This window comes from Chiloscyllium punctatum, chromosome 1, assembly GCF_047496795.1.
Source record: "Chiloscyllium punctatum isolate Juve2018m chromosome 1, sChiPun1.3, whole genome shotgun sequence".
Classification (NCBI taxonomy): Eukaryota; Metazoa; Chordata; class Chondrichthyes; order Orectolobiformes; family Hemiscylliidae; genus Chiloscyllium; species Chiloscyllium punctatum.
The window spans coordinates 161472505-161496564 of NC_092739.1; the positions used below are offsets into that span (position 1 = coordinate 161472505).

Genomic DNA, 24060 nt, shown 5'->3' on the forward strand with positions numbered 1-24060 from the left:
GTGAGTGGTCAGATGCATTGCAGATGCAGTTTAATGTGGATAAGTGTATGGTTATCCACTTTGGTGGCAAGAACAGGAAGGCAGATTACTATCTAAATGGAATCAATTTAAGTAAAGGGCCAGTACAGAGAGATCTGGATGTTCTTGTCCACCAGTCAATGAAAGAAAAGCATGCAGGTACAGCAGGTAGTGAAGAAGGCTAATAGCATGCTGGCCTTCATAACAAGAGGGATTGAGTATAGAAGCAAAGAGGTTCTTCTGCAGCTGTACAGGGCCCTGGTGAGACCACACCTGGAGTACTGTGTGCAGTTCTGATCTCCAAATTTGAGGAAAGACATTCTGGCTATTGAGGGAGTGCAGCGTTGGTTCACGAGGTCAATTCCTGGAATGGCGGGATTACCTTACACTGAAAGTCTGGAGTGACTGGGCTTGTATACCCTTGAGTTTAGAAGACTAAGAGGGGATCTGATTGAGACATATAAGATTATGAAAGGATTGGACACTCTGGAGGCAGGAAACATGTTTCCGCTGATGGGTGAGTGCCGAACCAGAGGACACAGCTTAAAAATACGGGGTAGACCATTTAGGACAGAGATGAGGAGAAACTTCTTCACCCAGAGAATGGTGGGTGTGTGGAATGCTCTGCCCCAGAGGGCAGTGGAGGACCAGCCTCTGGATTCATTTAAGAAAGAGTTGGATAGAACTCTCAAGGATAGTGGAATCAAGAGTTATGGAGATAAGGCAGGAACAGGGTACTGATTAAGGATGATCAGCCATGTTTATATTGAATGGTGATGCAGGCTCGAAGGGCAGAATGGCCTACTCCTGCACCTATTGTCTACCAGTTCAAAAGCAATGAGCAATGGGTAACAAATGAGGTAAAAACAATGACTGCAGATGCTGGAAACCAGATTCTGGATTAGTGGTGCTGGAAGAGCACAGCAGTTCAGGCAGCATCCAAGGAGCTTCGAAATCGACGTTTCGGGTGAAGGGCTTATGCCCGAAACGTCGATTTCGAAGCTCCTTGGATGCTGCCTGAACTGCTGTGCTCTTCCAGCATCACTAATCCAGAATGGGTAACAAATGTCAAGCCTTGCCAGTGATGCCCACAACACACTAAAGAACAGATTTAAATAAAAATGGCGAGGTTTAGGTAGAGTATTCCACTACTTCGAGTCTTCAAACATGGCAACCAACCCTGTAACTATGAAAACGTTAGATGTAAAAAGGATCAGAGAGGAAGGGTTGGAGAGATTTCAGAGGGCTGAGGAGCTGACAGAAATACAGATGTAGGTGGGGGTGAGACCATAACGGTAAGAATTTTAAAGCTCCATTTCCAGAGTAATGGAACACTGGCAAAACAGGAGGTTGGGGAGCAAAATGACAGAGATCAAATTCAGAGGCGGCAGTGGCCTAGTGGTATTACCACTCAACTTATTAATGCAGAGACCCAAATTACATTCCAGGGACCTGGGTTCAAATCTTGCCTTGGCCGATGGCAGAATTTTGATACAATAAAGATTTAAGGGTCTAATGATGTCAATTGTTGAGTAAAAACCCACCTGGTCTGGTTCACATGCGACTCCAGACTCAGAGCAATGCGTTTAACTCTCAACTGCCCTCTAGGCAATTATGAACGGATAAGCAACGCCCACATTTAATGGATGAGCTTTTTAGAAAAGTTACCTGGAACTCTCCCGCAATGCCTCCTCTGTAGATCCAGGTCTCACCTTCCGCACCCAGGACCACAGGAGCGCTGCCAGTACGACACCCTAGGGAAGGCCAATTTGTGAGCTTCATTAATCAATGTTGCAAAACCCGTTCTCTGGGAAAACATTTCTAACTCGATGTACCGCATCGGAAAACTAAAATACTGACGGTGCTGAAAATGTAAAAGAGAAAACACTCAGTAGGTCCGGCTGTGGAGAGAGAAACGAGTTGAGATGTTGCACGGAGTTGAGAGACGTGACAAAGTTTGAGAAAACATAGGGGCAAAACAAGACGGAGGGGCAGAAGGCAGAGGAGATTAGTGAAAGAAAGAAGCTAAGAAATAGAAGTAAAAATTGGAAAACCAAATCACAGCTGGACTTATACACTTAATGATAAGGCCCTGGGGAGTGTTGCTGACCAAACAGACCTTGGAGTGCAGGTTCATAGCTCCTTGAAAGTGGAGTCACAGGTAGACAGGATAGTGAAGAAGGCGTTTGGTATGCTTTCCTTTATTCGACAGAGCACTGAGTGTAGGAGTTGGGTGATCATGTTGTGTCTGTACAGGGCATTGGTTAGGCCAATATTGGAATACAACATTCAATTCTGGTCTCCCTGCTAGAGGAAGGATGCTATTAAACTGGAAAGGGTTCAGAAAAGATTTACAAGGATATTGTCAGGGTTGGAGGATTTAAGCTATAGGGAGAGGCTGAACAGGCTGGGGCTGTTTGCCCTGGAGCGTCGGAGGCTGAGGGGTAACCTGATAGAGGTTTATAAAATCATGAGGGGTATGGATAGGGTAAATAGACAAAGTGGGGTGGGAGAGTCCAAAACTAGAGGGCATAGGTTTACGGTGAGAGGGCAAAGATCTAAAAGGAACCTAAGGAGCAATATTTTCATGCAGAGTGTGGTACGTGCATGGAATGAGCTGCCAGAGGAAGTGATGAAGGCTGGTACAATTACAACATTTACAAGGCAGCTAGGTGGGCATAGAGGATTTAGAGGGATACAGGCCAAATGCTGACAAATGGGACTAGATTAATTTCGGATATCTGGTTGGCACGGGCAAGTTGGACTGAAAAGTCTGTTTCCATGCTATACATCTCTATGACTTAATGACTCTATATAACAAACAATAAAGGTCCCAGTACTAATCCTTGTGGTACACCACTGGACACCAGCCTCCAGTCATTCAAACAGCTATCTACTATTACTCTTTGTGTCTACTAGTGAGAACATCTTCTCAATACTTTCCCTGTCACCATCTTGTATGTTTCAATAACATTAGCCTTCATTCTTCTAAACTTTAACGGATGAAGGTACAACCAGTGAAGCCACATGTCAACCCCCTTTGTCCCAGGAACCAGCCTAATAGTCCCCTTCTAAAAAGCCTCCAATGCCAGTATATCCTACGTTAAATACGGAGACCAAAACTATACACAGTCCTCAAGCTGCAGCCTCACCAACCACCTGTACGGTTGGAACAAGACTTTCCTGTTTCAAACTCTATCTCTCAGCAACAAAAGGTCAAAAGTCAATTTGCCTTCTCAAATACTTGCTGCACCTGCATGCTAACCATTTGTGTATCACCTAGGTCCCTTACTGCTGCCCTTTGTTGGAGTCTCTCCACATTAAATTTATTGTCTGCCTTTTCATTTTCTTATCAAAAGTGCATGACCTCACAGTTTCCAACGTTAGACTCCATCTGCCATATTTTGCCACACACTCAGCCCATCGTGAACCCCTACAGACTCCTTAGGTCATCATCACAACATGCTCTCTCACCTCTCGCCAGGCAGGGGGTTTTCGATACCAGACCAGTCTCCCCAATATATATTACGGAGATAGCGTAGACCTTAACTTTTATTTCAGTTTAAAGGCAAGTGCAAGACGCTGTGTTCCAGATGTGATTCGAATGGTCCACCACTAAAGCTTTAATCAAAACACACTTTATTCTTACAACACAGTTAAAATGCAACAAAACACGATTCTACTGACTTACCTAACAAGATAATGTACTATTTAACCACTAATCATTTGTTCCAATACAGGCAGCATTCCATGAACACTTCCTTTGGCAATTCAGCAGCATGGTTATTACTCTCACGTGCTGTCTCTCTCCAGATCTGTAGAAAGAAACAATCTGCCCCTTCTGATTTCTAAGAGGAAAACTCTAAGTCTTCAACCTCGCAGCAGACAGAATTCTAGCTGTCTGCTCCAGGAACTAATTAATGAGAAAGAACTATAGGAAAACCAAAGTCCTTGGGATCTGACCCCGCACATTCATTGTTTTAAAACACCCAGGGAGAAAGCCAGAACTATTTACAAACTGTGTGCTGAGAGCAGACCCCTCACCACCACTCTGAGAAAACCCCTCCAAGAGAGAAACAGGACAGAACACTTCTCTTAAAGGTACAGGATGTCACAGACGTGCAAAGTGCCTCATTAAGGAAAATGGTTAATCATTAATTGCATGTCAGTCATCGATTAACTCTGTGGGTCAGTTTATTTAATACAGTAAAACAAAATAATAGTATAATGTTATGAAGCAGACATTAAGAGGGTTACCTCAGATTACAATAGGATCTGGACCAGATGGGCCAATGGGCTGAGAAGTGGCAGATGGAGTTTAATTCAGATAAATGCGAGGTGCTGCATTTTGGGAAAGCAAACCTTAGCAGGACTTATACACTTAATGGTAAGGGCCTAGGGAGTGTTGCTGAACAAAGACCTTGGAGTGCAGGTTCATAGCTCCTTGAAAGTGGAGTCACAGGTAGATAGGAAAGTGAAGAAGGCGCTTGGTATGCTTTCCCTTATTGGTCAGAGTATTAAGTACAGGAGTTGGGAGGTCATGTTGCGGCTGTACAGGACAATGGTTAGGCCACTGTTGGAGTATTGCGTGCAATTCTGGTCTCCTTCCTATCAGAAAGATGTTGTGAAACTTGAAAGGGTTCAGAAAAGATTTACAAGGATGTTGCCAGGGTTGGAGGATTTGAGCTATAGGGAGAGGCTGAACAGGCTGGGGCTGTTTTCCCTGGAGCGTCGGAGGCTGAGGGGTGATCTTATAGAGGTTTACAAAATTATGAGGGGCATGGATAGGATAAATAGACAAAGTCTTTTCCCTGGGGTCGGGGAGTCCAGAACTAGAGGGCATAGGTTTAGGGTGAGAGGGGAAAGAAATAAAAGAGACTTAAGGGGCAATGTTTTCACGCAGAATGTGGTACGTGTATGAAATGAGCTGCCAGAGGATGTGGTGGAGGCTGGTACAATTGCAACATTTAAGAGGCATTTGGATGGGTATATGAATAGGAAGGGTTTGGAGGGATATGGGCCGGGTGCTGGAGGGTGGGACTAGATTGGGTTGGGATATCTGGTCGGCATGGACGAGTTGGACCGAAGGGTCTGTTTCCATGCTGTACATCTCTATGACTCTATGAGTGCAGTTTGCAGACCCAAAGCAGAATAAATGCGATGCAGAGTTGCAGTATTATGACACACAGTAAAGGAGGTCCTGAAACGTGAATTCTCTCTTAAAGGCAAGGTAAGGAGACATCACAAGGCATGAATGACAAGAAAAGAAGCCAGAAGTCTACTGGAGATGTAAATGAAAATAAACGATGCATCTTAGTGCAATCCTGCTCTTCTGAATCTCATTGGCTGCCATGATTCCCCAATAACCAGGGAAACGTGGGGAAAGCACACAAGAATATAGCTGCTGCAATGATCTGCTTCCATATCACCCCATCTTTTACCTTACCAAATACTGAACCCCAGACATAACCAATACTTTTTTAAAAAATTCATTCACGGAATGAGGACATCTCTGGCCAGACCAGCCCATCCCTAATTGCCCAGAGGGCCGCTTAGAATCAATCATATTTCTGTGGGTCTGGAGTCATGCGTAGGCCAGACCATGTGAGGGGTGGCAGAAATCCTTTACTAAAGGGCATTAGTGAACCAGATGGATTTTCCTGACAATGATTCGTGGTCATCGTTATACTCAGATTCCCAGTTTTTTTTTTGGGATGCAAATTTCACCATCTGCCATGGCGGGATTTGAACCTGGGTCCCTGGAACATAACCTGGCTATCTGGACTAACAGTCCAGCGATAATACCACTGTGCTATCACCTCCCCGATGTTAAATAGCCTATACTGTGATTATTGCTCTTGCTAAGTGATGTTAATCTTTTAATCCCGATCAATAGAAGAGGTTTGCATCAGAAGTCATTTTACAGCCAAATTAAGTATGTTGGAGGTACATGGCCTATTAGAGTCATAGAGATGTACAGCATGGAAACAGACCCTTCAGTCCAACCCATTCGTGCCGACCAGATATCCTAACCCAAACTAGTCCCACCAGCCAGCATCCCTTCAAAGGCCTGTATCCCTCCAAACCCTTCCTATTCATATACGCATCCAAATGCCTCTTAAATGTTGCAATTGTACCAGCCTCCACCACTTCCTCTGGCAGCTCATTCCATACACGTACCACCCTCTGTGTGAAAAAGCTGCCCCTTAGGTCTCTTTTATACCTTTCCCCTTTCACCCTAAACCTATACCCTCTAGTTCTGGACTCCCCGACCCCAGGGAAAAGACTTTGCCTATTTACCCTATCCATGCCCCACATAATTTTGTAAACCTCTATAAGGTCACCCCTCAGCCTCTGATGCTCCAGGGAAAACAGCCCCAACCTGTTCAGCCTCTCCCTATAGCTCAAATCCTCCAACCCTGGCAACATCCTTGTAAACCTTATCTGAACCCTTTCAAGTTTCACAACATCTTTCCGATAGGAAGGAGACCAGAATTGATTAACTTCTCTGCTTCTGTGCTGTTGCTGAAGGAGGGATCACAGTCGCAGTGTGTACACAGCAAGCTCTCACAGAATCATACCCGATAAATTTGGGATATGCAACAAATGCTGGCCGAGCTAGTGATGCTCAAATCCCATGATCAAATAAAGAAACCAAAAACAAACTCTCCTGTAGCACAACTTGAGGTGTCTTACTGTGCTAATGTTTCATAAAGAGCAAATTATTGCTATTGAGTCCACACCTCTGCAACCACAACAAGAATTATGATGTTATTAAAACTCCACTCACACTGAAAACAGTTCATCCAGGAGTTGAATGAGTAGGTGTCCCTCTCGATTCTGCCATCTAGGGAACAATAGTTCATTATTAACAAGAGATCGTTACAGGCGTGTAGAGTTATCACCATGTTAGTTCCCATACCAGCCACTACCCTGCTCTCCACTGCGAGTAAGATGTTCCATTGCGTTTTTTTTAAAGCGTTCAGATGTAAAGGATTGTGGACAGTGCTTCATTTGAAGATTAATGAGACACCTGGAAATTTCTTTCTAGATAGAGGGTCAATGAAAGGGCAATGGGGCATATTTTGTTAAAAAATACTTATTGGATATCAAGCTAAGTAACATCGCAGCTAAGTGGACAGCCGCTGGATTTACATCAAGTCACACATCTTCACTTAATTGCTGGATTTATTGAAAGTCACATGTCTGGGTCTATGGCGGTCAAGAGCTGTGGTTATTGTAACATAGTTAGGAATTCAGTTGGGGTATAGCCTGCTGAGGCAGTCACCACCAAACGTTCTGTGACACCCTTATTGAGGATCCACTGCGGCCCAGCTGGGCTCCTGAAAAGCCACAAACAGGTTTTCCTCACAATTCCTGAATGAATTGCATCTGCAAATGCCCCAATAACAATGGTCGTCTGCTTAGAGACGCTCAATTATATGTGCCGGGATGCCAACTGAATGCCATCTTGAATATTTCACGTATTCTCATTTTGTCTGCCAGGTGAACTGGTGGAGGCTGGCATAATTACAACATTTGAAAGGCATCTGGATGAGTACATGTATAGGAAGGGTTTAGAGGGATCAGGGCCAAATGCTGGCAAATGGACTAGATTACGTTAGAACAGCTGGTCCGCATGGATGAGTTGTACAGCTCTATGATCCTATAGTCGACTGTTCAAGAACTAAGAATCATTGGCCAAAGTTGTTTTCTCCCCAAAGTTAATCTCTGCAGAGAAAGTATTTTCTTTTTCCATAAGTTTGTATGCCTGAGTACCTGTGTGTTTGTGCGCGAATGTGTGCGTGCTCATCTGTGTGTGCATATGTGTCTGTGTGCATCCATCTGTGTTTGTGTCAGTGTGTGTGTACGCGTCTGTCCGTGCGCGCTTCTGCCTGTCTGCGCGTCTGCCTGTGTCCTCGCGTCTGTATGCGTCTGTGTGTCTATGTGCGCATGTCTGTGACTGTGTGCCTGTCTGTGTGAGTGTGTCTGTATGTGCGTGTCTGTGTCCACATATCTGTGCACATGTCTGTGTCCGCATCTGTCTACGTGCGCATGTCTGTGACCGTGTGTCTGTCTGTGTGCGTGTCTATGTCCACATTTGTCTACATGCGCGTGTCTGTGTCTATGTGCACGTGTCTGTGTGCGCGCCTAACTGCGTGCATCTATCCGCACGCATCTGTCTGTCGGCACGTGTCTATGTGTGCAACTGTGCATGCGTCTGTCTGTGCGCGTGTCTGCATGTGCGCACGTCTGTGCATGTGTATCTGTCCATGTGCACGTGTCTATGTGCGCATCTGTCTGTCTACATGTGTCTGTGTGTGCACACGTCTGTGTGTGCATCTGTCTGTGTACACGTCTATCTGTGTGTGCGTGCACACATGTCTGCGTCTGTCGGTGTGTGTCGAAGTATATTTAGAAGGGTTATTGCTTATAGACAAAGTGAAGTAGATTTTTGATGGACTGAACAGGGAAACCTGAGACCACAAACAGAACAGCTATGATCTTATTGAATGACTGTTGTTGAAACCCTATGTTTACATTATTAACTATTCCTTTGGACAGTAAATATTGTGAAAGCAGTGGTTACACTGCTTGCTACTACCCCTGCCTGATACTGAAAGTGACTCCCTAGGGCTCACATGCAAACCCAAAGTTGATGTTACCACACAGTCCCCCTGGAGCACTGCCCCCTTCCTGGGTCTTGAGCACAAACAATGTAGTGGAGTCTCTCACTCACCCAGCCACATCACAAAGGCCTTGGCAACCACAAGTGTGTTCCTGATGTCCCAGAGGTAGGGGTAAAGGTCGTAGACTATTGCCCTGTTGGAGCTGCTCATGAACTGTCGAAAGAGTTGGTCAATCCTATCACACGCCAGCTGGAAAGCAGCTGCCCGGGCTCTCCACTCCTCCCCCTGTGACAACGAGACAGGTGGAGAACAGGTCACAGGGCTGTTATTCAGCACAGCTAGCTCCACTCTGTTAGCCTGCACCATCTCAAATTCGCGCACCCCAAATCCTTTCTTGTTTTACCCCTCCCTTCATCACTGCCTCCTTACTCATTGTTCAACTTCATTCCAACCACCACCTTCCCTTAATCCAAACCTCATTGATGTCACTCCCTCTTTCCATCCGATTCACGTCCATCAGTCTCACCCTAGCTTGCCCTTAATCAACAAGGATTCTGGGTAATCCAAATTGGAGGACGGGAAACATTTCTGGCTGTAACAGCTGCTCCTTTTTTTTGAGGTATTTTAGGTGCTGGAGGTGATTTCCTTGAATTCCAGGAGCAGCAATTACTGTTTTATATGCTGTTGCATTGTTTTGGAACTTTGGGGAAAACAAAAGTCAAAACAACAGCAGTTTAAAAGGGAGAAGAGCAGACAAAGGAAGCACATGGTGAGGACAGTGCAGGAGAGAGAGAGAGAAACTGACCAGAGTGTACCTGCACAGTTACTGCCTTTGATGTTTGAATTCGTGTATCGCTGAACATCGGAGTGCGTCTGGGAAAATTAACAAACAGTGAAATTCACAACTGATCTTGGAGGAACTGTTTGGGTGAAATTCACAGCACAGAATCAGATCAGTTAATTGTTTTAAGTGGCCTACAGAAAGTCTGCAGAAGTGAGTAGAGTGGGTTCTTTCTTGATTAAGTGTATGGAATGAGCTGCCAGAGGAAGTGGTGGAGGCTGGCACAACTGCAACATTTAAAAGACATCTGGATGGGTATATGAATAGGAAGGGTTTGGAGGGATATGGGCCAAGTGCTGGCAGGTGGGACTAGATTGGGTTGGGATATTTGGTCGGCATGGATGGGTTGGCCCGAAGGGTCTGCTTTCATGCTGTACATCTCTATGACTCTAAGCTTTGATCTCATTCCCCTGTGTGTTACAGTTCAGGTGACAACATGCACATGTTCTAATTTGAAGCTATGGACAGTGGTGGCAGAAGTTCAATTTAATAATTAACTGGACATGTCTCCCTCTCTTACTGCCAGGGCATGTGTTGCAAGGGATTGATACATTACAATTGCACTATCCACGGCTATCACACCCTGCAATGAGATTTGAACTTAGGGTTTCTGGCTGAGAGGCAGGACCGCTGCCCTCTGTGTCACAAGATCTCCACACACCCATGACGCCCGTTTAATAAAAAGCCCGTTCCTCCAACCCTCTCCTTAGTCACCCATCAATCCAGTTAGCTCTTGAATCAGTCCCTGTCTCACACAGAGCTAAACAACACCAAGGGGAAACATTGGCCTTGTGGCATTATTGCTGGACTGTTAATCCAGAGACCCAAGTAATGTTCTGGAGACCCAGGTTCAAATCCTGCCATGGTGATGATGGAATTTAAATTCAATTAATTTAAGGGCCTGAAGATCAGCAGTAACTCATTGAAGGAAAACCTATCTGGTTCACTAATGTCCTTTAGGGAACAAAATCTGCCATCCTTACTGGGTCAGGCCTACATGTGACTCCAGACCCACAGCAACGTGGCTGACTCTTAACTAACCTCTGGACATTGAGAATGGGCAATAAGTGTTGGCCTAGCCAGTGACGTGCTCACTATTAATTAAATGAAATAAAAACTTATTTTTCCTTTCCTGTCGGGGTGGTGTGAGGGTAGTGGTGAATTTTGTGTCTAAAATCTGAAGGTTTTCCTAAGTACAGCTCTCAGCTTAACAGATACAATAGGGAGGGTTGCAGAAGGTAACGCTGTTGATGTGGTGTACATGGACTTCCAGAAGGCATCTGATAATGAGCTGCATACCAGACATATGAGCACAATTAGGTCTCATGGAATAAAAGGGATAATAGCAACATGGATACGGAGTTGGCAAGTGACAACAGAGTCATGGTTAATGGAAGCTTTTCGAGCAGGACATCCGTTTGTGGAGGAGTTCTGTGAGGTCAGTGTTAGGGCCCTTGCTTTTCCTGATATGCATCCATGATCTGCACCTTGGGGTGAAGGACAAACTTTCAAAATGTCCAGTTGACACAAAACCTGGAAGCACTGCAAATCATGAGGAAGACAGTGTCAAACTTCAAAAGGACTCAGCTGTCAGATGGCAGCTGGGATTCAATGTATTGATCTGATAGAAGAAAAAAAGGAGGGGTGTAGACCATTTTCAGAATGGGGAAAGGCTTTGGAAATCTGAAGCACAAAGGGACTTGGGAGTCCTTGTTCAGGATTCTCTTAAGGTTAACATGCAGGTTCAGCTGGCAGTTAGTAAGGTAAATGCAAGGTTAGCATTTATTTCAGGAGGGTGAGAAAACAAGAGCAGAAATGTATTGCTAAAGCTGTATAAAGCTCTGGTCAGACCCCATTTGGTATATTGTGAGCAGTTTTGGGTCCTGTATCTAAGGAAGGGTGTGCTGGTATTGGAGGGGGTCCAGAGGAGCTTTACAACAAAGATCCTGGAGAGGAAGGGCTTGTCATATGAGGAACGGTTGAGGACTCTGTGTCTGTACTCGATGAAGTTTAGAAGGATTGGGGTGGGGCAGATCTGATTGAAACTCTTCCAGAATACTGAGAGGCCTGGATAAAGTGGACTTGGAGAAGATGTTACCACTGGTAGGAGAGACTAGGACCTGAGGGCACAGCCACTGAGCGAAGGAATAACACTTTATAATGGAGCTAAGGAGGCATGTCTTCAGCCAGAGAACGGTGAATCTGTGAAACTCGTTGCAACAGAAGTCATTGAGTGTATTTAAGACAAAGCTAGAGAGGTTCTTGGATCAGGGTTACAGGAGAAGGCAGGAGAACGGGGTGGTGAAATATGTCAGCCATGATCGAATAGTGGAGCAGAACGGATGGGCCAAATGGCCTAATTCTGCTCTGATATTGAATGGTCTACGGGTTGGCTGAAAGGTGGTACACTGGTAGGAGGGACATTGAGAGACAATATAAAATAAAGGGCACATCTCTGGGGGTGTGATGCAGAAGGCAAGAAGTCCTTGTTCTTTCTCAAACTTTTCCCCACCCCCTCTCTCCCGTGACATGATTATTTTTTAAAAACCACAAGGAAGTTAAGTCTCACGCCTCACTGGGTCAAGTGGAATTGGCGCCGAGAGAGTGTGTTGCTGGATAGGCACAGCAGGTCAGGCAGCATCTAAGGGGGTGGAGATCGATGTTTCGGGCAAAAGCCCTTCATCAGGAATAAGATTGAGCGGAGGGGGTGGAGAGATAAATGGGAAGGAGGCTGAGGGGGGTGGGGGGGAAGGTAGCTGAGAGTGCAATAGGTGGATGGAGGTAAAGGTGATAGGTCAGAGGGAAAGGTGGAGCGGATAGATGGGAAGGAAGATGGACAGGTAGGACAGGTCACAAGAGTGCTGCTGAGCTGGAAGGTTGGAACTGGGGTAAGGTGGGGCAGTGGGGAAATGAGGAAACTGGTGAAGTCAACATTGATACCATAAGGTCGGTGGGTCTCAGGTGGAAGATGAGGTGTTCTTCCTCCAGGCGTCGGGTGGTGAGGGAGTGGCGATGGAGGATGTCCTTGGTGGAGTTGGGTGGGGGTGTGGTGGATTGATGGGGTTGGTGGGGTTGGTTGGTGCGGGTGCCCCGGAGATGTTCTCAGAAGTGCTCTGCAAAGTAGGCGTCCTGTCTCCCCAATGTAGAGAAGACCGCATCGGGAGCAACGGATACAATAAATGACGTGTGGAAATGCAGGTGAAACTTTGCAGATGTGGAAGGGCTCTTTTGGTGCCTTGAGGTGAGGAAAGAGGTGTGGGCTCAGGATTTGCAATTCCTGCAGTGGCAGGGGAAGGTGCCGGTGAGTTGGTGGGGAGTGTGGACCTGATGAGGGAATCACGGAGGGAATGGTCTTTATGGAAAGCGGGTGGGGTGGAGAAGGAACTTTCTCTCTGGTGGTGGGATCCATTTCTAGGTGGCGAAATGGCGTCGGATGATGCGATGTATGTGGAGGTTGGTGAGGTAGAAGGTGAGGACCAGAGGGAGGTTCTGTCCTTGTAGCAGTTGGAGGGGTAGGGTTCGAGGGTGGAGGTGCAAGAAGTGGATGAGATGCGCTGGAGGGCATCATCGACCATGTGGGAGGGGAAATTGTGGTCTTTAAAGGAGGCCTTTTGGGGGTATCTCAACACCCCCTCGGCTCACAGCCTCATTCCTGATGAAGGCCATTTTACCCGAAATGTCAATTCTCCTGCTCCTCTGATACTGCCTGACCAGCTGTGCTTTTCCAGCACCACACTCTCGACTCTGATCTCCAGCATCTGCAGTCCTCACTTTGTCCCAGTGTTGGGAATGTGGAACTCAGTGCCTGTAATGGTGGGAGAGGCAGATATCCTCATCTCATTGTTCACATATTGAGATGTGTACTTGCAATGCCAAGGCTATGGGCCTAGTGCTGGAAAATGGGGTTAGAATAAGTTAGGTGTGGTTGTTTTTGACCAGCAGCGGTGTGATGGAGTGAAGAGCCTTTTTCTGTGCTATAGACCTCTATGACTATTTCAGGACAGATGCTGAACATTTGTTTCTCTTTGTGAGAGAGTTGTGGGTGTGACGGGACAAAGGGTCTTTTTCTTCCGTGGTATGACCTCCAGTGACCAAATCTCTCCCACCCATTGCTCATCTCCCTGCTCTGATAACCCTGACCTCCCAACCCTGACCTCAGCATTTTCCATTCCCCTCACCACCTCGACCCTCACCTCGGTAACCCTGGGAATACCGAGAGCTGCTCGCAATGCATCCCCCACTCAAGTTACTCTGCACCCTGAACTCCCGCCCTCCCCACACCCCCCCACCCTCAATTTCTCCATGTTGTCATTCACCTCAGGAAGGACATACTGGCACTGGAGCGTATCCAGCGGAGATTCACGCGGACGATCCCTGGAATGGTAGGCCTAACATATGATGAATGGCTGAGGATCCTGAGATTGCATTCATTAGAGTTTAGAAGGTTATGGGGAGATCTAATAGAAACTTACTAGATAACGCATGGCTTAGAAAGGGTGGACACCGGGAATTTTTTTTCCCGTCAGGCAGGGAGACTAGGACCCTTGGACACAGCCTTAAAATTAGAGAGGATCAATTTAGAACGGAAATGAGGAGACATTTCTTCAGCCAGAGTGTGGCGGGCCTGTAGTATTCATTGCCACAGAACGCAGTGGAGACTGGGACTTTAAATGTCTTCAAGGCACAGATTGATAAATTCTTAATCTCGCAAGAAATTAAGGGATACAGGGAGAGTGCGGATAAGTGGCATTGGAATGCCCATCAGTCATGATTGAATGGCGGAGTGGACTCTATGGGGCGAATAGAGAGTGTGTTGTTGGAAAAGCACAGCAGGTCAGGCAGCGTCCAAGCAGCAGGTTCCTGATGAAGGGCTCCAGCCCGAAACGTCGATTTTCCTGCTCCTTGGATGCTGCCTAACCTGCTGTTCTTTTCTAGCAACACACTCTCGACTCTGATCTCCAGCATCTGCAGACCTCACTTTCTCCTCGATGGGCTGAATGGCCTTACTTCCACTCCTATGTCTTATGAACTGGGACACAGAGTTAGATTAGATTAGATTAGATTACTTAGTGTGGAAACAGGCCCTTCGGCCCAACAAGTCCACATCGACCCGCCGAAGCGTAACCCACCCATTCCCGTACATTTACCCCTTTACCTAACACTATGGGCAATTTAGCATGGGCAATTCACCTGATCTGCACAACTTTGGAGTGTGGGAGGAAACCGGAGCACCTGGAGGAAACCTACGCAGACACGGGGAGAATGTGCAAATTCCACACAGTCAGTCGCCTGAGGCGGGAATTGAACCCGGGTCTCTGGCGCTCTGAGGCAGCAGTGCTAACCACTGTGCCACCGTGCCGCCCAAATGTCAACGGAACCTAAAGGCCGGGTCTCCACCCAGCTCTTAAACAAGAAGATATGCAAGAGGCTGGAAAAACGCAGCAGGCCAGGCAGCATCAGGAGGTGGAGAAGCCAACATTTCAGGTGTAACCCTTGTTTAGCAAAACGTCAACATCTCCACCTCCTGATACTGCCTGGCCTGCTGCATTCTTCCAGCCTCTTGCCTGTCTAATTTGGATTCCAGCATCTGCAGAGCTTTCGCCCGTAAACAATGGGAGTTACGGCATTTCATCAGTAAACTATTCATCCAGAGACCCAGGTAAGGCTGTGTGTACAAATCATATCATGGCAGAATTTGAATCCAACAAATACCGAGAATTGCAAACCTAATGATGGTCATGAAACCAATGCCAGGAAAATCCCATCTGGTTCACTAATGTCCATAATGGAAGGAAAATGCCGTCCTTGCCTTGTCTGGCCTACATGTGACTCCAGACCCACAGCAACCTGGTTCAACTCTTCACTGAACCCAGGGGTTGATGAAATTAACTGAACCTAATGAGGGATAGACAATAAACGATGACCTAGCCAGCGACACCCACGTCCTGTCAATGAATTTTTTTTTTAATCTGAGCGCAATGATTTGGGTTGGATAGCAAAGCCTTGGAGAAGATACAGAGGAGAATTAAGTTGTGAAGCAGGAGGGATTTTAGTTCTGTGGAGAGACGGAAAAGACTGGGCAAGGGACAGAAACGGGAGCTTAATTAAAGGCGTTCAAAATCATGAAGGGCTTTGACATGGTCAAGATGGAGAAACCATTTCCTGTAGCAAAAGAGTCAGCATGGATTTATGAAGGGGAAATCATGCTTGACTAATCTTCTTGAATTTTTTGAGGATGTAACTCGGAAGATGGACGAGGGAGATCCAGTGGATGTAGTGTACCTGGACTTTCAGAAAGCTTTTGATAAAGTCCCACACAAGAGGTTAGTGAGTAAAATTAGGGCGCACGGGATTGGGGGCAAAGTACTAGATTGGATAGAGAATTGGTTGGCTAATAGGAAACAAAGGGTAGTGATTAATGGCTCCATTTCGAAATGGCAGGCAGTGACCAGTGGGGTACCGCAGGGATCCGTGCTGGGACCGCAGCTTTTTACAATATATGTAAATGATATAGAAGATGGTATCAGCAATAACATTAGCAAATTTGCTGATGACACAAAGCTAGGTGGTAGGGTGAAATGTGATGAGGATGTTAGGGGATTACAGGGTGACCTGGACAAGTTAGGTGAGTGGGCAGATGCATGGCAGATGCAGTTTAATGTGGATAAATGTCTGGTTATCCACTTTGGTGGCAAGAACAGGAAGGCAGATTACTACCTCAATGGTATCAAATTAGGTAAAGGGGCTGTTCAGAGAGATCTGGGTGTTCTTGTCCACCAGTCAATGAAGGCAAGCATGCAGGTACAGCAGGTAGTGAAGAAGGCTAATAGCATGCTGGCCTTCATAACAAGAGGGATTGAGTATAGAAGCAAAGAGGTGCTTCTGCAGCTGTACAGGGCCCTGGTGAGACCACACCTGGAGTACTGTGTACAGTTCTGGTCTCCAAATTTGAGGAAAGACATTCTGGCTATTGAGGGAGTGCAGCGTAGGTTCACGAGGTCAATTCCTGGAATGGCAGGATTGCCTTACACGGAAAGACTGAAGCGACTGGGCTTGTATACCCTTGAGTTTAGAAGACTGAGAGGGGATCTGATTGAAACGTATAGGATTATGAAAGGATTGGACACTCTGGCAGGAGGGAACATATTTCCGTTGATGGGGGAGTGCCGAACCAGAGGACACAACTTAAAAATACGGGGTCGACCATTTAGGACAGAGATGAGGAGAAACTACTTCACCCAGAGAGTGGTGGCTGTGTGGAATGCTCTGCCCCAGAGGGCAGTGGAGGCCCAGTCTCTGGATTCTTTTAAGAAAGAATTGGATGGAGCTCTTAAAGATAGTGGAGTCAAGGGGTATGGAGATAAGGCTGGAACAGGATACTGATTAGGAATGATCAGCCATGATCATATTGAATGGCGGTGCAGGCTCGAAGGGCAGAATGGCCTACTCCTGCATCTATTGTCTATTGTCTATTCTATTGTCTATAGTCAGAGGAAGTGGGGATAACTGGAGAGTTCAAGGGGACAGTGCAGGTATCTGGGCCCAATGTTCACCTTCCAAAAAGGTCATAAGGCCATAAGACATAGGAGCAGAAATTAGGCCATTCAGTCCATCGAGTCTGCTCCACCATTCAGTCATGGCTGCCGCTTTCTCCCCATAATCCTTGATCACCTTGATACTCAAGGACCTATCGATCTCAGTCTTAAATATACCCAATGACCTGGCCTCTACAATGTTCTGTGGCAGTGAATTCCATAGATACCCCACTTTCTGGCTGAAGAAGTTTCTCTTTATCTCCATTCTAAAAGGTCTTCCTTTTCCTCTAATGCTATACCCTCGGGTCCTGGTCTCTCCTACCAATGGAAACATCTTCCCAACATCTAATCTATCCAGGCCACTCAGTATTCTGTCAGTTTCAATTAGATCCCCCCTCATCCTGCTAAACTCCATCTAGTATAAACCTAGAGTCCTCACACATTCCTTGTGTGTTAAGCTGTTCATTCCTGGGACCATTCTCGTGAACTCCTCTGAACACACTCCAGGGCTAGTACATCCGTCCTGAGATATGGGGCCCAAAACTGCACACAATACTCCAAATGTGGTCTGACCACAGCCTTATAGAGCCATAGAAGTACATCCCTGTTTTTATATTCAAGTCCTGTCAAAATAAATACCATGATTGCATGTGCTTTCCTAACTACTGACTCAACCTGCAAGTTTACCTTGAGAATATCCTGGACTTGAACTCCCAAGTCCCTTTGCACTTCAGACTTCTGAATTTTCTCCCCATTTAGAAACTAGCCCATGCCTCTATTCTTCCTACCAAAGCGCATGACCTCACACTTTCCCACATTGTACTCCATCGGCTCTCCTTTGCCTGCACTCCTAACCTGTCCAAATCCTTCTGCAGCCTCCCTGCCTCCTCAATACTACCTGTCCCTCTATCTATCTCTGTATCATCTGCAAACTTAGCCAGAATGCCCTCAGTTCCTTCATCCAGAGCATTAAATGTATAGAGTGAAAAATTGTGGTCCCAACACTGAGCCTTGTGGAACACCACTTGTTACCCAACTGCCATCCTGAGAAGGACCCTTTTATCCCCACTCTGCTTCCTGCCAGACAGCCAAGCTTCCATCCATGCTAGCATCTTGCCTCTGACACCATGGGCCCTTACCTTACTTAGTAGCCTCCTGTGTGGCACCTTGTCAAAGTCCAGGTAGATAACATCCATAGGCTCTCTTTGGTCTAACCTGCTCATTACTTCCTCAAAGAATTCTAACAGATTTGTCAGGCATGACTTCCCCTTGATGAAACCATGCTGACTTTGCCCTATTTTACCATACACTTCCAAGTATTCAGAAATCTCATCCTTCACAATGGATTCCACAACCAAGGTTCAGCTAATCCGTCTATAATGTCCTGTCTTTTGCCTTACTCACTTTTTAAACAGGGGTATCATGTTAGTGATTTTCCAGTCCTCTGGGACTCTCCCTGATTCCTGAAAGATCACACTAACACCTCCACTATCTCTTCAGCTACCTCCCTTAGAACTCCAGGATGTAGTCCATCTGGTCCAGGTGATTTATCCACCTTCAGGCCATTCAATTTTTCTAGCACCTTCTCCTTAGTGATGGCTACCATACCCAGCTCTGCACCACTGCACCGCCCACTCTCCTACATTTTTGGGATATTACTCGTGTCTTCCACTGTGAAGACTGACACAAAGTAATTATTCAGTTCCTCAGCCATTTCCTTGTTCCCCACTACTATCTCTCCAGCATCATTTTCCAGCGGCCCAATGTCCACTTTTGCCCTTTATAAACTCTTACAATCTTCCTTTACATTACTGGCTAGCTTACCCTCATATTTTTTTTTCTCCCTCCTTATTTCTTATTTTGTTGCCGTCTGTTGGTCTGTGTAAGCTTCCCAATCCTGGTTTCCCACTGCCCTTTGGCACATTATATACTTTCTCTTTTGCCTTTGTGCTATCCCTGACTTCCCTAGTCAGCTGTGGTTGCCTCATCCTCCCTGTACCATGCTTCTTTTTCCTCAGGGTGAATCTCTGCTGTGTCTCCTGAATTACTCCCAGAAACTCCTGCCATTGCTGTTCCACTGTCTTTCCTGCTTGACTTCTCTCACAGTTAATTCTAGCCAGCCTCTCCCTCATGCCTCTGTAGTTGCCTTTATTCAGCTGTAATACTGTTGATTCTAACTTCTCCCTCTCAAATTGCAGAGTAAATTCAAACATATTATGATCACTGCCTCCTGAGGGTTCCTTCACCTTAAGCTCCCGTATCAAGTCTGCCTCATTGCACAAGACTAAATCCAGTATTGCCTGTTCCTTAGTGATCTCCACCACAAGTTGCTCCAAAAAGCCATCTCATAAACATTCCACAAATTCCTTTTCTTGCAATCCACTACCAACCTGAGTTTCCCAAAGCACCCATATATTGAAATCCCCCATGATCACTGTAACTTTGCCTTTCCTACACATCTTTTCTATCTCCTGGTGTATCTTGTGTCCCAGCTCCTCAGGCCTGTACACAACTCCAACTATGGTTTTTTAACCTTTGCGATTCCTCAATTCTACCCACACAGATTCTACACCAACTGTCCCTACTTCATTTCTTGCTATTGATTTAATTTTATCTCTTATTTCATAAGGCAACCCCACCCCCTCTAGGCAAAAGTGAGGACTGTAGATGCTGGAAACCAGAGTTTAGATCAGAGTGGTGCTGGAAAAGCACAGCAGGTCAGGCAGCATCTGAGGAGCAAGAAAATCGACGTTTTGGGCAAAAGCCCTTCATCAGGAAGCCCCACCCCCTCTGCCCACCTGCCGATCTGTTAGGTAGGGTACATATCCTTGAATATTCAGCTCCCAGTCCTGATTCATAGAACATAGAAAGTACAGCACAGAACAGGCCCTTTGGCTCACGATGTTGTGCCGAGGATTAGTCCTAATGTAAAATAAAATAACCTAACCTACGAGCTCCCTCAATTCACTGCTATCCATGTGCATGTCCAGCAGTCGCTTAAATGTCCCTAATGACTCTGCTTCCACCACCATTGCTGGCAATACATTCCATGTATTCACAACTTTCTGCGTAAAGAGAGTTGCAGTCATGTCTCCATGATGCCAGCCACGTCATACTTGCCAATTTTGATCCGTGCCACAAGCTCATTTACCTTCTACTACATGTATTCAGGTATAACACCTTCAAGTCCTGTATTAACTGTCCCTCTCCTTATTGTCATTCGGTTGTCCAGTGTGCTTGAAGCTCGGTTGCAAACCCTTCCCATTCACTCTGTCCTATTTGTGTCTGTGCTGGGGATTTTAATAACCTCTCCTGAGTTCTGCACTCTTACCTCCTCCTTTAATTCAGTTTTTCAATTTCTTCTATAACTAACCCCCCCATTTAGTTTAAAACCCCATGTACAGCCCTAGTTATGTGATTCGCTAGGACCTTGGTCCCAGCATGGTTCAGATGAAGACCATCCCATTGGAACAGTTCCCATCTTCCCGAGTACTGGTGCCAATGTCCCATAAACCCTCTGTGTTCTAAGCTTCTCTCTGTGCACCTTAATGGTGCTCGCCACTCCAGCCCCAGCCTTCACGTTCACTCACTCACCTTCTTCAGCTCCATCTTGGCGTTTGCACTAACAAAGTCACTGTTGGCCTTGAGCCAGTGGAACTCCCGGAGGAGGCCAGCTGTCTCCTCTCCATGTTCATAGGGCAGGTAAAAGAGGTCCACCATCAGCTGCAGATTGGCCAGGGTCAAGGTGCCCGCGAGGAGTGGTGCCCTTCCCTGGGGAGAAAGAGGGCCCTTGCCCTCGACCCTGTCCTGCTCTGTCACCCCCTGAACCTCAGCATGAGGAAGGGGCCCATCCGAAGATTTCTGATAGTCAATGTCACCAGTTCCCGTTGACTGATCTCTCAGTTTGTTAGTGCTATCGTTCAAAGAATCCCTTGGCCCAAAGGGTGAAGTCTTCTCACTTTTTACCGCTGGTTGGCCAACATCCATCTTCGGAGCCTTGTGGGTCTCCTCAACCAATGACTCTTTGGCTTTGTCCATCTCCAACTCTTTCGCTGAGCTGCCCTGGGGAAGTAAGTCACTCTCGCTTGTACTTGGCTTCTCAGTCTTCGGTTCAACGTCCCCATTCTGACTAACCACGTCATGAGGTTTGCTCCTGGCCTGTCCTTCTTTTGCCTCCTTAAGCAGCTGCCTACCTGTGGGAAAGACCGATTCAAGGAAGTTAGTCCCACCGTCCTTCCCATTGGAATCTGGGTTTGTGATCCCAAATTGAAAACCAACCATTTGATACCTTTCTCATGTTAGCTTTCCACATAACCTCTCTTTGCCTCGTCTTCCACACCCACTCTGGATTTCTGACGGTCAGCTTTGATTTGCCCTTACATTATGAGTCTTCTACATGCACACATTTTCTGGTTCACCGTCCTCTCTATCTCACTGTCTCATCATCCAGACAGCTCTGCTTTTGCTTGCCCAACCACAGGCTGGAGTGAACTAGCCTCCTCTTTAAAAGACCACCCATCAATCGATTACAGAATTTCCTGCGGAGTTTTATTCGTGGGACAAATCTGTCCTCACCCACTGACATTGGCCCTTTTCCAATTCATTATCTCTGCTCCTTGTCCTTCTGTTAAATTAAACCTTGTTGGACCTTTGTATGGCCCTGTGAGTGTGCAAGCACAGACTGCCAAATTTCACTCCTGAAATTGCTGGACCTAGTATTTGGAGCCTGTCCCTCGTTTAACCAAGAGACAGCTCCTCTCCACCCACCCTACCTGTTTCCCCACAATACCTCGTAAACTCTGAGCAAAACGGCCTGAAGCTTCCAAAAACACACACATACTCACTCACTTGGGCACAGAGGTCTGTTCACATCCTTTACCCAGTCAGCCAGTGCCAAGTTCAGGGCTTCGTTGGGGCAGTACTGGCATGACTCAGAGCCCTTCTCACCACCTGCAATGGAATTAACTGCAGTGAATTGCTTTGTTGGAATATCCCACCCTTTCCCAGCTGTAGCATGGAAACCTTCCATTCCACAAACGCCCTGTCCCTCAAACACCCCATCCCTTACCTCCTCATCCCCCAAACTCCTCCGCGAAATTAAACAAAAATCCAGGGAATGGGGAGTTGGAAATTTGGAATTGATCCCAATAATTCCCCCATAACTGAGCCCCCCATTTAGTTTAAAGCCCCATGTACAGCCCTAGTTATGCGATTCGCTAGGACTCTGGTCCCAGCATGGTTCAGATGAAGACCATCCCATCTCGTGGGAGTCCATCATGGTTGACGATTGGAGAATTCCTTTATTCATCCCATGTACAGTAGGTGTTTAGACTACCAATCCACAGAACATAAGTTTGAATCTCAATTAAATAATTTAGTTTTGGTTCAAGGTGACGGAAAAATGAAGATTAGATGTCAGTGTAAAGTATTTTCTTCTTTATTGATTCATAGGACGAGGGCATTGCTGGCTAGGCCAGCAATTATTGCCCATCCCTAATTGCTCAGACATTGCTGTGGGTCTGAAGTTACATGTGGGCCAGACCAGGTAAGGATGGCATTTTCCTTCCTGAAAGGACATTAGTGAACCAGATGGGTTTTTCCAATGATCAACAATAGATTTGTAGTCATCACTAAAATGTTAATTCCAGATTTTTTTTTGATTGAGTTCAAATTCCACCATCTGCCATGGCAGGATTTGAACCTGGATCCCCAGAACATTATCTGGGTCTCTGGATTAACAGCCCAGTGATAATACCATTAGGCCACCACCCCCCGAAAGAGGTGAAGGTGGCGGCTTGTTGGAAATTCCTACTTGGTTCACCTGATCCTTTATAGATGGGGATCTGCTAGCTTTACCTAGTCTAGATCTCTGTGATCCCACTCCCTCACCAATTGGCGGTGGGGGCAGGGGGGGGGCTCCTAAATGCCCTCTGACATGGCTTCACATGTTACTCAGTTGCTACCAAACCAGTCATTTTTTGAAGAAGGGCAACAATTACTGAAACACCCCCTGAGATTGGAAACTTCCAACCAGATGGAAGTGATGGAGGCCGACCGGGAATTTCTCTCATTCCATTCCAATTGGACATATCCCAAACCGCCCTCATCTCTACCCACAGGCCCTGCCACAAACCCAAACCCATCCCTAAATTCTACCCTGACTCCCACAACTCATCCAGGGCTCTTCCTGATAACCCACTCCAATCCTAACTGCTTTAAACACAAACTACTGCATCTCCCCAAATCCACACATTCTCTGATATTCCCCAAACACAGCCCCCCCCCCCACTAATCTCCCAAAGCCAGATACCCCCAACCCAATTCCTTCAAGCACGTTCCAATCAACTCCCTCCAAAACCACGCTAATCCCAAAAATCCAAAATAGCTCAAACCGTCAAACCCACTGAAACTCCAGCCCCTCCCAAACTATCCCAACTTTCCAGTTCCTAATCCCAGCACATTCCCCAAACCGTAGCTCTCCAAACCAGTGTCTTAACATCCACCCAACTCCCACCTTCTCCTTCAGCCCCCAGCTGAAGTGGAGGCCAGGTCTAACCCTGGTCTGTCGGCCAGACCTATTGCCACGTACCATCCGATTGTGTTGCTCTGAGGCCACACCTATACCAGGTGGCCAGGGTGTGGATGGGGAGGTAATTGGCCTCCAGCTCACAGTTGGGATTGAGCAGCATACCATGCAGCTTGGAGACCAGGCTAGAGGCACGGCCTTTGTAGGGACCGAGGAAGACACGTCTCTGGGCATAGTCATTGGCATGAAGGTTGTCCCATATCAGTGGCCGGCGCTTGATGACCACTTGAACCTCCTCCACCGATTCAGGAGTGATCTCTTTGGAGATAACAGTGGACCCTAAAACATGCAGATGAATGAAGACAACATTCATTTAGTTCACTTCGGGGTAGTTCTTTTTTTGCCCCTTGGTAAGATGCCCAAGCGCCACACCTTCCTCTTCAGGAGAGCTTCTGCCACCCAAAAGGATCAGGCTCCACAATCAACAGCAGCCTTTATGTGGATAGGAAC

At 46.5% G+C, this 24060-nt stretch overlaps 1 protein-coding gene across 5 annotated transcripts in view; it reads right to left on the reverse strand.

The window, feature by feature from the left end:
- Positions 1–24060, reverse strand: part of LOC140481482 (protein O-GlcNAcase) — a 72858-nt gene that overhangs the window by 19514 nt on the left and 29284 nt on the right. For all 5 annotated transcript variants that reach the window (XM_072577743.1, XM_072577752.1, XM_072577780.1 and 2 more), the window contains 6 exons: positions 23614–23889; positions 21873–21974; positions 20619–21217; positions 8759–8933; positions 6809–6865; positions 1687–1772 (listed from right to left, as the gene is read on the reverse strand). In XM_072577743.1, the coding sequence (XP_072433844.1) occupies positions 1687–1772; positions 6809–6865; positions 8759–8933; positions 20619–21217; positions 21873–21974; positions 23614–23889 (1295 nt within the window). The remainder of the gene's footprint in view (positions 1–1686; positions 1773–6808; positions 6866–8758; positions 8934–20618; positions 21218–21872; positions 21975–23613; positions 23890–24060) is intronic.